The 13,805-nt window shown below is 40.7% G+C and overlaps 3 protein-coding genes across 5 annotated transcripts in view; 1 reads left to right on the top strand and 2 right to left on the bottom strand.

Moving 5' to 3' along the window:
- mtrf1 (mitochondrial translational release factor 1) overlaps positions 1-10,464 on the top strand; it is a 29,539-nt gene extending 19,075 nt beyond the window's left edge. Inside the window, exons 2-10 of one of the 3 annotated variants that reach the window (XM_007541349.2) lie at positions 5,395-5,850; positions 5,938-6,029; positions 6,535-6,616; positions 6,825-6,932; positions 7,172-7,344; positions 7,406-7,523; positions 7,596-7,732; positions 8,995-9,093; positions 9,880-10,464. In XM_007541349.2, the coding sequence (XP_007541411.1) occupies positions 5,460-5,850; positions 5,938-6,029; positions 6,535-6,616; positions 6,825-6,932; positions 7,172-7,344; positions 7,406-7,523; positions 7,596-7,732; positions 8,995-9,093; positions 9,880-9,999 (1,320 nt within the window). In that variant the 5' untranslated portion in view covers positions 5,395-5,459 and the 3' untranslated portion in view covers positions 10,000-10,464. Of the gene's footprint in view, positions 1-5,394; positions 5,851-5,937; positions 6,030-6,534; positions 6,617-6,824; positions 6,933-7,171; positions 7,345-7,405; positions 7,524-7,595; positions 7,733-8,994; positions 9,094-9,879 lie in introns of those variants that run through there. The other 2 variants (XM_007541351.2, XM_016665643.1) reach the window with 2 other exon arrangements.
- Positions 3,087-5,322, bottom strand: ccdc122 (coiled-coil domain containing 122). The gene is made up of 7 exons (XM_007541348.2): positions 5,202-5,322; positions 4,739-4,854; positions 3,895-4,293; positions 3,716-3,832; positions 3,575-3,648; positions 3,383-3,489; positions 3,087-3,344 (listed from the first exon to the last, which is right to left on the bottom strand). Exons 1-6 carry the CDS (start codon positions 5,233-5,235, stop codon positions 3,411-3,413), a joined length of 819 nt encoding a protein of 272 aa, XP_007541410.1. The 5' UTR covers positions 5,236-5,322; the 3' UTR covers positions 3,087-3,344; positions 3,383-3,410.
- Positions 10,465-10,698: 234 nt separating the features above from the next.
- The window catches only part of wbp4 (WW domain binding protein 4), a 3,587-nt gene continuing 480 nt past the window's right edge, over positions 10,699-13,805 (bottom strand). Inside the window, exons 3-10 of the mRNA XM_016665644.1 lie at positions 13,678-13,740; positions 12,757-12,883; positions 12,480-12,686; positions 12,334-12,404; positions 12,170-12,245; positions 11,448-11,659; positions 11,142-11,374; positions 10,699-11,064 (exon numbers count right to left, since the gene is read on the bottom strand). Of these exons, the coding sequence (XP_016521130.1) occupies positions 10,863-11,064; positions 11,142-11,374; positions 11,448-11,659; positions 12,170-12,245; positions 12,334-12,404; positions 12,480-12,686; positions 12,757-12,883; positions 13,678-13,740 (1,191 nt within the window). The 3' untranslated portion in view covers positions 10,699-10,862. The remainder of the gene's footprint in view (positions 11,065-11,141; positions 11,375-11,447; positions 11,660-12,169; positions 12,246-12,333; positions 12,405-12,479; positions 12,687-12,756; positions 12,884-13,677; positions 13,741-13,805) is intronic.

Here is a 13,805-nt window from a genome sequence, read left to right on the forward strand (position 1 = left end):
CAACGGCCAGATGGCCAGTAGAAAAGGGAAGTACCGAAGAGAGTTGCTGCAATAAGTCACGAAGGAGAGGATGGTTAGGAAATGTTGGGACTTGCCACAGACTGAGTGGAACGGTTCAGAAGTCACGTAGACTTCTCCCATACACAACCATGGGCTGAGAGGGTTTAAAAACCAGCAGACAAGGGAGGAAACTGTTCTTTGTCTGCGGCGCTGAAGGAGAACCAACAAGAGGACGCAGATTGAAGATCAGCAGAGGACCGCATCCTGGAACCAAGGGGAAGTTGAGACTTCACGCCGCTAAGAAGGGACAAGATCCATCTACCCCCAGCCCTGGTTCCTGATTTGATCAACACCTCTGCCTCAACCCAACGATCTCTACTCTACTGCAGCAGACTTGGAGAAAAGACAAAGGTCTTTCTGTGACGAAGATTCTGTGCGTTTGAAGGACAACGGACAGTTCTGCTTTGCTTCTATTCTGAAAGGGGACTTTGCCACGACAGGACAAAGACTGACCAAGGACATCTGAAGATTCCTGCTGCCGGGATCAATTGCCATCTGGGTGTGAGTTGAACTGACCCCCAAGAGCCTCGCTTAGTTAAACTAGTGACACAGGATAGGGATAGAAATGAAGATAGGTTGTAATTAATTTAAGTTGAATTTATTTTCTTATTACAATTTTGTAATCTCTGAAAGTTAATCTACTTGTCACTTATCCCTGCTAAAGCTTGCTTAATAAAATTACATACTAAAAATTCCAATGAAACTTGTGGGCATTGAGATTAATTGAGTCATTTGATCATTGTAATTTCCCCTGATTGCAGTAAAATTAGTGTACATGATTCTAGAGATGTGGTGGCTTCGTACTTTCCTTTGGTGAGTGTTAAAATAATGACCCTGGGACTTAAATCTAAGTTACTAAAACTAATCTAGCTGTTAACAAGTGCCGTTATTTTAAGGAAAAGATCTACCGTTAACAGGAGTGGTTGTTGAAGCTATGCAGCGGTGAGGGCTACTCTGCTGACTGTTTCTCAACTGGAAAGGGTCATAACTTCTGGATTGTAGGTAGTTAGAGCTAGACGCGTCTTTTCCGCCGCCAGATTAAATAGAATATCTCATATAAACCGACTTTGGGGTAAGACCCGGGTTTTAGAGATTTTCCGGACCTGTTAGATAGAGAACTGGTCAGTAGTCAGTCGAATGAATGGTGAGATAAGGGCGGGGCTGACTATTGCGTAATAACAAACACTGTTACAGTGTTTCAGCACCTCTGAGTGTCCTGGCATGCCTAAACACTTTCTGGCTCAAACAAAGATCACACTAATCAAAATGTCTTATGACAAATGTGTCATGGGAGTGGGATTATGTAAATGGAGTCAAGGAACTCCCTGCTCCTCATTGCATGGGAACATTTACCATCTCACTTATTTTTGTCACCATGTTCATTTAATTTGTGTCAACGAGGAGTAAAAATAGTCCTTCATGGTTCGTGCATGGACAAATGAGACTGTGGGTGGAAGCGTGAAGGCATGTGCTTGTACTATTCAAAGAGAACAAACTGAATTCACTTGCAGTTTGTTTCTATTTATACTAGACGATTGTTGTTTATGGTAGTTTGAGAGGAGGCCCATGGCAGAGCATTGTCAACACTGCAAATCCAGGGACTGTCAGGCTGGATGTTAAAAGGAGCTCAGTCAAGGTATGGTACTGCAAACACAACAGAATGCCAGCTGGCAGAATATCACTTCATTTTAAAGGATTTAAACTATTGTCCATTTTCAAGACCTCCTTGTGCTTTTACCTTTCTGGTTGTCCTTAGATGTTGTTTCAGTATGTCAACGTAATGTCCTTTCCTCGTGATGCCATTTATTTTGTGAAGTGCAAGAAATATCACTGACACATGATACTGTTATGTTGCTTGTAGAAATTACTTCTACATCTCCGAGTGGCCTTTCACCTCGTGTTAAGCTCCCCTTCCTGTTTCATCCACTGTTTTCACAAGCTCTTCTGTCTTTGCTCTGGAGTTAGGTGCTCACAAATAAGTTCAAAATAATTTTTAGAGTAAACTGCTAAATTGTCTTTAAATAACTAGCTTAAATGTGAAATCATAAAAGAAAAGGGAAAAAAACAGCAACTCAAAATACTAAAGGAATAATAGAATAACAAGTTAATTTATTAAGTTAATTAATTTTTAAAGACAATCTTAAGTGAATTGATTAAAAAAAATACTTTTAAATGCTATATACTTAATCATTTTAATGTTAACTTGCATTTTTAGATGTTTACCGAAATACCATTTTTAAAATCCCAACTCAAATGCCAAATTGTACTAGCTCATTTTGTTTTTAATGCTTTTTAATATGCCTATTTAAATGCAAACCTAAATTTCAAGTGCTTAACTTAAGTCTAATTTAAATCCTAACTACTTTTTAAATTTATTTATTAACCCTCACTTAAATACAAAATGCTAAGTTGTTTTAAAATACCAAATAGCTCTCTGGTTTTAGTCCCAACAGTTTAGCTAAATAAGTTGTTTTTGGATGTTAACTAAAATGCTATATAGTTATGCCAAAGTTAGCTAGCTAAATGCAAACTTGGTTATTAGATTTCAACCTAAATGCTACCTTCCAACATGTTTGGTAACTTTGTTTTTATTTCTAATTGAAACTTAAATGCAAAACACTTTTAAAAATACTAACTAAATGGTAAAAGATAACTTTGACTACATAAATCCTGACTTGTTTTAAAATGTTTTTTGTCCATTTTTGATTAAACATTTAATTTTCTTTTTTCAGTCTGTATGATGTGGACTCAGTTCTTAAAAATGCCGAGCAATTGTTGCATTACTGTGGCAAAGAAGTCGTACCCTGGACCAAGGGACGGTGGAACTGTCACTTCGCAGTCGTCAAGCTACTTAGTGGAGCAGGAGCTGGAACAGTGCATTCCAAAACAAACCTCATTGCCTGTCAGCTACAGTGGACACATGGCTTTTGTTGTGCATCAAACTCTGTTCTGCAGGGATTGATTTTCTGTCATCATTTGAGCAGAAATCCCATCCCACACTCTGTTCATGTCGACAGCAATCCACACAAGATAAACGTGTCTTTATTTAATAAATTCTCAGTGGATTAGCGTTTGGATTTGGCAAAGCTTAAATTGAGGCCATTGGTGGTTTGCATAAACACAGAATATGACAGTCAAACACATAAGAAGCCTTAGCTAAAGATTTACTGGAGGGTGTTGCCCCCACCTGCTCAACACAAGGAACAAAAACAAACTGTTCTATAAGTAGCAAGTATCTTAAATCCCTAAATGTATTCTCCAGCAGAACAAATAACCAAGATTAGACAAACATTCTCCAGCAGAACAAATAACCAAGATTAGACAGACATAATATTGCACTTTAAATATCTTCAATCCTGTGAAGAATGCTGATGCCCCTTGAGCTCAGTCAGCTCCTTCTGCAGGTGGAAAATTTCATCCAAAGTATGCCTGAAAAAAGAGACGATTTGATTGCATTTTTAAAATTTTGTGTCATGTAAAGAGGAAATAGATGACTTTGGGGCGATGGCTTCACCTGTGTACGGCCTGAGCTCTGCTGAGCTGGCAGCGCAGCCGTTTGACGATGGCTTCATAGCGCCTGTTTTGGATCTAGAGGAGAGAAAATCATCAACAAAATGTTTTAATTTTGGGGGGATAATTCAGTCCTCTGCTGTACCTCGATATCTCTCTTTAACTTTGCATGAATCTCAAACTCTTTTTTCAGTTGTTCTCTTCCTCCAGCAATGGCTATATTTCTCTCAGAGATCTCTTTCTTCAGGGCATCAGTTTCCTCCTGGACAGAAGAAAGTTTACACAAACCAAATACTTTAAAATCATTTTGTGTATGTTTTGTACCTTAGCTGTTTGCAGGGTTATCCCATTTGGGTTTTGCAGATCCTCCTTGAGCTGTTCCTTCTCCTGCCTCAGCTTCAAGACCAGCATCCTGTTCTCCTCCAGCTCCCTGTGGGCCTCTATCTGGCTCACAGCCTGCAGAACGGCATCTCTGTGGCCTTTCATCTTGTTTCTGTACATGCTGATTTTTTCCAGAGTGGATCGGGCATTCTCCTCCTTGTCCTGTATGAGCATGTGTTGTTTTACGTTCTCCCTGTTGATGCTGGCACAGCGGTCCTGCAGCAGCACTTTTTGCCTCTCCAGATGCTCCATCTCTCCCTCCAGCAGGCGGATTTCTCTCAACTTGGACCTCAGCTGCTGCTCCGCATGTACAGTTTTCTTTTCAATGTCAGCCAGAGCCGCCTTCAATAGAAACACACCGAATCATAATAGCATGATATTACAGATACTACAGAAATACAGTGGCTCGCAAAAGTATTCATACCCATCCAGAAGTTGCCTGCTGGCTGTTAATGATTTAATGGAGTCTACCTGAGGGTAATCTGATCTCAGGACAAATACAACTTCTCTGTGGCAACTTCTTCTGAGGGCAATTGATTGCACTCAGAGAAAGGGGGGGCTGAATACTTTTGCACACTGCACTTTTCAGTTTTTCATTTGTAAAATATGGTTTGAATCATGAATAATTTTCTATCTTCACAACTGGATACCACTTTGTGTTGGTCTTGCACATAAAATTCCAATGAAATATATTTATCGTTACAAAATATGGAAAAGTTCACAAGGGTATGAATAATTTTGCTAGCCAGTTTGAGTGAAGTTTTATCAGAAAAATGAAGAGGTGTACCTGCAAGGTTTTCAGAATTTTCTGTTTCTCTCTCAGGGTCTCAGTCTGGGTGTGGCTGTGCTGACTGACATCCTCCACCGCCTTAGTTAATGAAAACTCACAGGATTCCTGGAAGCCTGAACACGTCACAATAAAACACTTAAATCATGTGTTAAACCAACTTTATTTTTCTGTTCCAGTTGGAATAGAAATGAAAACACTTCATACATGAAAAATGTTCATATTTTCCAGCTAAGGTGAAGTATTATGTATCCAACATAGCCAGATTGAAAGAGTTTGTTTTTGTACCACAAATTTAAAATTACATTTACTTGTTTCTGTATTGCCTGTTAGCCTGTTAGTCGTGAAGCTAATATGCTAGTCGGCTAAGAAATATTAGGCTAATACCTTCTTAGTAAAAATATATACATATTTGTTAACGTTCCAATATTTACTTCAGTATTTTGCAATATTATTTCCTAACCCTTGTTATCCGTGAATTCCGACATTTTACACATAGCCCTACAACGCTTTAAACTTATTTATCACAACTTTATGAAACCGATGAAAATATAGCGATTAATTAGTTGGTTATAGATAAGTTGCTAATTTAACCCAAAGATAAAACTACATTTCCCAGAAGTCTTTATTGCTAGAATTTCGGCTACTTCCCGTGTGTGCTTGTGTCATCAGCGCTCGCCAGAAACATTTCTTCCTCACCGGCTCCTAAAACTTAGCTGAAATGTTTTTCCCTCGCTGGTTCGAACTGTGCTGCCACTGCAGCCGTGTAGTTTCACGCCGTGGGTTTCCGTGGGGGACCCCGAAGGACCACAGCGGGCTAAGACCTGCTAACTTTACAGAGGTACAGCTACGGGGTACCAATGCAGTCCCAAAACGCCTTTCACATTGTGATATAGGGGATTTGTACAACATCAGCTCAGTTCAGAGGTATCTACAGAAACTGATGGAGGAACACAGAGAACTAAGCCGCAAGTTACAACACAATCAGCTCCGCGATTCAGACAGGAAAGCGCTGCTAAAGAAGCACACAGAGCTGCTGCCTGTTGCTGGTCTGTTTGGAAGCATTGAACAAGCCCAGAAAGACTTGGAAGAAGTCCTTTCGCTTCTGCACAGTGAGTAGTGACCGAAACCTTTCGTATTCCTAACCTTAGGGTGGAATATTCGTGTCTTAGGTTCATTTTGAACCTGTGAATACTCAGCTGGTACTAAAGATGAAGATCAAAACCTGATCCAGCTGCTCAGAGAGGAGGAGGCGCAGATCTGCAGCAACATTCTGACCTTGAGAAAACATGTGAGTCCTGTGCAAACATTTACAGAGCTTTAATGTCACTGATCACACTTTTCAAGGTCAATGTTTTTTTTGTTTTTTTTTGTATTCAACACATTAAAATCAGCCCTGCGACAGACTGGCGACCTGTCCAGGGTGTACCCCGCCTCTCGCCCGGAACGTGAGCTGGAGATAGGCACCAGCACCCCTCCCGACCCCACTGAGGGACAAGGGTGACGGAAAATGGATGGATGGATGGACATTAAAATCAGTAGAAGTTGTCAGAAACAGGAAACAAACTTAGCCAACCAGTGGAAGGCATGTTGTGCTTTCTAAAGATGGAAACTAAAGTCAACATTTAATGATTAAATAATAGCACAGAATGGATCCTTGCGGTACGCCAGTAAGGGGCACAGAGGCATCAAAAAAAAGAAACATTGGTTGAAACTCAAATATGATGTAAAACTGTGCAATTTGACCCCAACCAACTCTTCCTGTTGTCATGCTTAAAACTGTATTTTCTCTCCAGTTAATCAAAGCTCTTGTGCCCGTTGACCCTCTGGACCCAAGCGACGTTGTGCTGGAGATTGTCTCAGGACGAACAACAGGAGGTAGGAAAGAAAACGGGACTATTTTCCTTGGCATTCAAGCATCAGATTCTGGTTCCTTCATTTAATTTTCCACATTTTCTTTGGCAGCAAGAAGAAAGATCCATCTTTCTTGTTGCTGTTATGTATAATATTAAAAATCCACGTATGAAAATGAAAATCAGTTAACCTTTAGGGGGTTCTCAAAAGATGAATGTTGACTCTGTTTCAGGTGACATCTGCCAGCAGTTCACCAGGGAAATGTTTGACATGTACCGAGGCTTTGCTTATTACAAGAACTGGAATTTTGAGGTTCTGAATTACTCGCCTGCAGAGTACGGTAAGGTTACCCAACCGAAAGAGTTTAATAATAGCACCAGTGATACCAATTTGATTTTCTTTACATTTCAGTAAAAAATAAAAAAACAATCCTAAAGTTGTGTGGCCAACATTGCTTAACTAGGCTTGAAAATTGACTAAATGCAACAATCTTTCTTTTGATTGGGTTTGATTGATCATAGTAAGTCTGTACTGTGCTTTACACAGAACAATAGAACAATGACAGTTAGCTGTCTTTAGGTGGACTGCACCATGCGGCAGTCAGGATAGCCGGGGATAATGTGTACATGCACCTGAAACATGAAGGAGGAACACACCGGGTTCAGAGGATCCCTGAGGTGGGCCTCTCATCCAGGATGCAGCGGATCCACACTGGAACTATGTCGGTCATCATCCTGCCACAGCTAGTTGAGGTACACCCCAAACTTTTACCTTGTTTCTCTCTCTGATGCTAACCTCAAACTCTCTCTGTAGTTGGACGTCCACATTGACCCAAAGGATCTGCGGATCGACACGTTCAGATCACGAGGCCCTGGCGGCCAGGGCGTTAACACAACAGACAGCGCCGTGCGGATAGTTCACCTTCCTACAGGTCCGGTCTGCCAGAGATCTTCCTGAAGTTACTTAGGATCTGTTCCAGCTATAAACATGTCGGTTCTAACAGGAATAGTGTCTGAGTGCCAGCAGACGCGCTCGCAGCTGCAGAACAGAGACACGGCCATGCGCATGTTGAGGGCCAGACTCTACCAGAGCATGATGGGCAAGGAGACCGAGCAAAGGCACATGGCGCGAAAGCAGCAGGTCAGGACACCGTTGAGAATCTGTCTCAGATGTTGTTCCTGTAGAAGAAGGGAGCTTAAGCTCTTTAAAAAATATGAGTGACCAGACAAAAGTTTTCCAGAGAGAACATTACCGTAGGGAAGATGTTCTTTGGACCAATGAGACTAAAACTGAGTTATTCGGACACCAGAAAATGTTCTGTTTTGGCAGGAATCAAATACAGCATTCCAGAAAAAAAACAAAAAAAAAAAACACCAAAAATGAAAAATGAAAGCTGAAGCAGAACTGGACTCTGCGACTTGACAATGATACGTATGGATATTTTTACACGTTAATGTGCCCTTTGACCAAGCACTATAAAAAGCACTATGTTGTGAAAATGTGTTTATAAATGTGGGTCTCGTACTTTGAGTGGTCAGTAGGACTTTTACAGCAAAATATGACCTCAGGCCACTTACCAGTTAATTACATTTTAAAATTTTGACACTAGATGGCTCTGCAATATGAAATTAAATGTTTTAATTCTAAAGTACCGGTGTCAAACTCAAGGCCTGTGGGCCAAACGTGGCCCATCGTAGCTTTTTATGTGACCCTCTAGACTCCAAATTACATTAATAAGTCCCTCCAGTTTTTCAACAAATCTGCAAAACTCACTCAAAGTTCACACAAAATCTACAGATTCCCCCATTTTTTTTCTGACTTTTGCTGCAAATTGTTCTCAAAATTGGATAAAAACATTGAGTTTAGATGACTGCTGCCTCAACCTTACTTGATGTCAAGTTATAGTCTGGGATCGACATAGCGATTAATAAAAAGTCACATTTAATGTCATACATAAGCACAAATATCATAAAAAGTCCTCAAAAAATTTCTAAATTAGCGCCACAAAATCTGATTTTGGTAGCTAAAAAGAAACACAAAAACAATAGCAAAATCCTGAATGGACTCATCATTGTGAAAAGATGTTCAATATTTCATTTTAAGAAACACTAACTGAATGCTGAAACAAACAGCTATTTGTTGATATTTTAACATTTGTATTAGTTTTATCAATACATTCTGGCACAAGTGGCCCTTTAGATTTTTGATATGGCCCAAAATGAAAATGAGTTTGACACTCCTGCTCTAAAAGGTTGAAGGAGTCTCTCCATTGTTTCTTTAAAATTTGAAGGTGCATGTACATTTCGTTTATTGGAGTGGAAGAAAGATTCCACTGTGCTATCTGAATAAAATACCTGGAAGTTCCAGGCCTAGCCAAAGCTCAGCTTTTCTCTATTATCAAGGTGGGCACACGCAACCAGGCAGAGAGGATTCGCACCTACAACTTCAGCCAGGATCGAGTCACCGACCACCGGACAGGATACACCACCAGAGACATTAAGGTCAGATGAGAAGCAAATGTTAATATCCATATATGTCTGCCTGTAAAATTGATTTGATCACAACAAATGTTAACTTAGGGTAAAGTTTGCAGTACTTGATGATGACAATCTGAATGGAACATTGTGGCCAGATCTCTACCCTCAGAGCTACTGGAGGTTGTCTTGACCTGGTTTGTTGATCTAGAATGAGTCCATTAAAAAGTCAAACTGTTTACATGAGACAGATAATCTCTGAAAGAATAATCGATCTCCTCTGCCTCCTCCCTGTTCTGCATAATTACTCCGCTCAGTCAGAAACAGCCAATCAGAACTAGCAGTAATCAGCTAGCCGCCATGCTATCAGGACGTTTTCATTCAGTAAATCTGGATTGTTTATTGTAATGGAACCCGTTTTTGCCTTTGAATGTTAAGTTTTATACTTGAATTTTTTGGCAATGTTGAGAGGTTTAATTTTGACTTTTTGCATTACTTAGCCTCTTCAGAGCCTTCATATGTTTTCAGTCTATTAAAGATAGTATTATCAATAGCAGTACAATTTGCACAATGCCTGTTTTGTTTTTTTCTTGGAAAAACTTATTAAAAACAAGTTTTTGTCTAAATTAAGGTGAATTCATGGTTCCTTTTTCCACATAATGTAACTGGTAGTGCTTATGATTAAAATCATAATAATTATGTGATCAGCCCTCATGGGTGATCGGAATCGGAATCGCCAGGAAAAAACCTGATTGGCACATCTCTTACTTGTGACTCATGTCAGATTAAACCCCTCATGTATTTCATTTTCAGGAGTTCATGAGAGGAGGGGAGGAGCTGGAGGAGCTGATGACAGACCTGCTGGAGCATTCTGAGCAGGAGGCTCTGCTGGAGGCGGTAGAGATCTTTGTGACCGGACAGTCTGCAGACTGACGGATGGATGGACAGACAAGTAGGGTAGCTGGACTGATTAATGAAAAAATAGACAATGAAAAATTAAGTAAGGGTGCACCGATAAATTGACGTGTTCGTTTAATAAGTCGCCCCATTGTTGCTAACTCAGCAACAATTTATACAAAAAAAAAATTGCATTGACAAAAATCAGAATTGGCAGGTCAGACTTCTTAAAGATGGATGATCGGCCAGAATACTTCAATCAGTGAACCTTTACAAACGGGTGAGTGGATGGACAGAAGATGTCTGGAAAGGTGGAGGATGCAACTTTTAAACTACCATATTCCATTTGCTCCATGCTTATAACTGGTCAATTAAATTCCAGACCGAGTGGATACTTCTCTCCATCACCTCTGGAACCAGGCCTGCCACATCAGGATGCATGTCTCCATGCTGCTGCGTCTGTTTTTTTGGTAATAAAGATGGATGATCGGTCAGAAAACATCGTTTCTCTGGTTATTTGCCAGTCAGGGTGTGGTGAAAACATATATCAGCTCTACACACACACTCCCCACGTCACCCCCTATGCGTCTGTGCCAAGAGGCCAATAGCCCTCCTGGGCCTGGAATGGGTTTCATTCCCCTCTAATTGCTGGAAAATGATCATGTTGGATTGTCTCCATTTAATAAGATCCCAAACTATAGGAACGTTTCACTAACCTCTCTTCAAAATCATGACTTCAGTGCATAAAAAATACATTACATTTTTAATCTGGCCAAATCCTGCTCATCATACATTCAGAAAAATAAAAAACCTCCTACAAAAGTTCATGTCAATTCATTGACATGTTCCTAGAAACTTTTACTTCCAGGAAAGTCTCCCTCTGAAAGCTTCTGCTGGGATCAGTCGTCGTCGTCTCTCTGCCGAAGGCTCCTGTTCTTCCCGTTTTGGGCCTTGTTCCTCCGGAATGAGGTGGGTCCGCCCTCCTCTCCCAGAGAGGTGATGACGCGTTCCTTGAACTTGGGTTTGGGTTCCGACGGGAGTTCTGCCGGAGTGCCAGCCACGTTCTCCTCCGTCTGGGGCAGCTGTAAATCCACGTTAGCACTGGGAAGCAGACGGGAAAACACCAGCTGATTACCTGTGGTCCACTTCGTTCCATGTGTCGGATTGGGAATACTTACAATGGATCCTGCTTCTGCTGGATCCGTTCCCAGGCTCCATACGGATTGGCTGCTCGGGGCCTTTTTACTGGAGTTTTTCCTGCTGTCGCCACCTCTGCTACTGTCTCTGGTTTGGGTCCTGACCTCTGCGCCTCTTCCTCTGGTTTTGTCTCTTTCTTTTCCTCTTCCAGAGCTTCTTCTGCCATTTTATCCTCACTTTCTTTTTCCGAGGGTTCAGTCTCTGTTTTTCTTTTCTAAAAACAAGAAATAAACTCTCAGGTCTCACTTTTTAAAATTCGCCTGAGCGTAGTTTTTATTTAATCTCACCCTGAAGTTGATTTTGGGGATTTTGGGCTTCGGATCTACTTCTCCCATTGGCTGCAGCTCCAGTGATGACCTGTCGGACTCGGAGCGCTCCTCCCCTGCGGGCGCCGTCTCTGGCTGGGAACTTGGGTCCTCACCTGCGTTCTCCTCTTTCTCCTGCTGGGTCTCCGATTCCTCGCTGGAAGGAAAGTCCGCCGGCTTCTCCCAGCTGGACTCTTAAGAGGAGACAAACAAAACAGACATGGTTGACCTCTGGATCAAAGTTATAATAGTTTACTAAAACTAATGACATAATGAAAACTGTAATGGAGAAAACTTCTTGTAAATAAAATAAAAATGGCAATTACTGGGGAAAATCTATATCTGGAACGACATTTTGTGTTTATAAAACTAAAACATACTGAAATTATACTATTCTATACTCCTGTCTTTACTTAGTCCACAAAACAGTGACAGCCACAGTTGGGAGAAAACGTCAGAGTCAGCTAGTTGTGCAATAACAATTGAATACGTTTCTTGAAACTGACCCAATCAACGTATTCATAATCACAATACAATACTATGACCTTATGGAATTCTGCACCTAAGATGAACAAAAGTATGAAGAACAAAAACAAAAACTACTACTATAACTAACAAAAATTAAATATTGAACTTATAATGACTAATAGAAGCTAGCAAACACACTGTAAAAACAGACTGGGCTTAGGCAGGGACCCCCTCACCTCCTGTGTTTGTGTTGTAGAAGTATGTGTAGCCATCCGGACTCACTGCCTCCATCCAGGGAGAACCCGAAGAACTCTGAAGGGAAACGGTATCAGAACGTAAAGCTCAACAAGAAGCAGAATGTGAAGCTCCACAGGAAGCAGAGCTTGAGGACAGAATTTACCTCAGACTGCTCGGACTGAGCAGAAGCTGAGCTTCCTCCCTGGAAACCTTCGGGTTTTTCCCACTGAGACACTGAAGAACAGGAGAAATAAGACGGAAATGGTTCTGGATTCCAGCAGGAGGTTCTGTTGCATCAGCCTGCCTCACCTCCTGTCACGGTGTTGTAGTAGTAGATGTGTCCCTCATCGCTCTGGCCTTCCACCCAAACCTGCATCTCACTTGGTCCCTCTCTGGACTTCCTGCTCGCCTTCCATTCCTTCTTCTTCTTCTTCTGCTGCTGCTGCTTTTTGGGCTGAACTCCCACCAGAGGTACAGGCTGATATTGAGGGGCTGCTCGAACTGGAGAACTTGATCCTACAAAATATACTCAATTTAAATCCAAATAAAAAGCAAAAACACTTTTAATAAAATGTTGCTGAATAACCATCTGATCCCCGTTGCATCCTCTTCAGATCTTCCTCGTACGCCTTCAGCGCTGCCTCCTCCATCGCTGCAAACTCCTTGGACATCCGCTCCTCCTTCTTCGCCTTTTCAACACTCTTTTTCTTAATCTGCACAGAGAAGGTCAGAGACAGATCAGCGGCTGCTGCTGGTCGGCCAATAGCAGGACAACGTTAGTCGTGATGTGGAAGCCTGGAGCTTATCTCTACTGCCAGTCCTTAGAATGATGCCAAATGAGGCACTTTCTCTCTGGTTGATCATCTGTAATGTTTATTTATGTTTATTCAAGTTCTAAACAGCAATATAGAAACAAAATATTTTCTTCATTCATAATGCATTCATGGCAATATCCTATATTTTCTTGCTGTCTTTTTCCAGTCAGTAAAATGTATTCCTGGCTCAATGCTTCAGTTTAAGTTAGTTCAAAAATACTTCATCAATTCAAAATGAAAATTAAATATTGTATAACAGTTATTTTCTTATTTATCTTTGTTATGCTTCTTAACTGTTTTCAGAAAATATACTGAAGAGTTAGTTATGTCCAACGTAGTTTTATTTCTCTTATCCGTGATAACTGAAGGTGCTATGTGTGTCTTCTGGAGTTTCTGAGCTAAATCTAGAACTGCTTCTGCTGCAGTTTTCTTCCTCTTTTCCTCTACCTCCACATGCTTTGCTCAGGTAGGGTCCAAACTGGACTCTGTATAACAATACAAACTTGGTATGTTTGTGAAGTGATACTAGATATTATACTAGTAAGACAGGAAAATATTTTCGGTGTAAACTTTTATAACATGAGTAAAGCAACAATTATTATTATTATTGTTTTTACCCCAAATGTATTTGTGTTCATTGTGTGTTAATTGGTTATTTATCCCATAAATAAATATAAAATCAATATTCTTACCTCAGAAATTTTTGCAGCCACATTTTCTTTGTGATTTTTCCCTCTTTCATGGAACTCGATGCTCTGCAGATCAAACATTAGAAGTAGTAGCATTACCTCCAGGGATAATGATGTATGTTTCTGTAATA

The sequence above is a fragment of the Poecilia formosa genome, unplaced genomic scaffold (assembly GCF_000485575.1).
Source record: "Poecilia formosa unplaced genomic scaffold, Poecilia_formosa-5.1.2 Scaffold603, whole genome shotgun sequence".
Lineage (NCBI taxonomy): Eukaryota > Metazoa > Chordata > Actinopteri > Cyprinodontiformes > Poeciliidae > Poecilia > Poecilia formosa.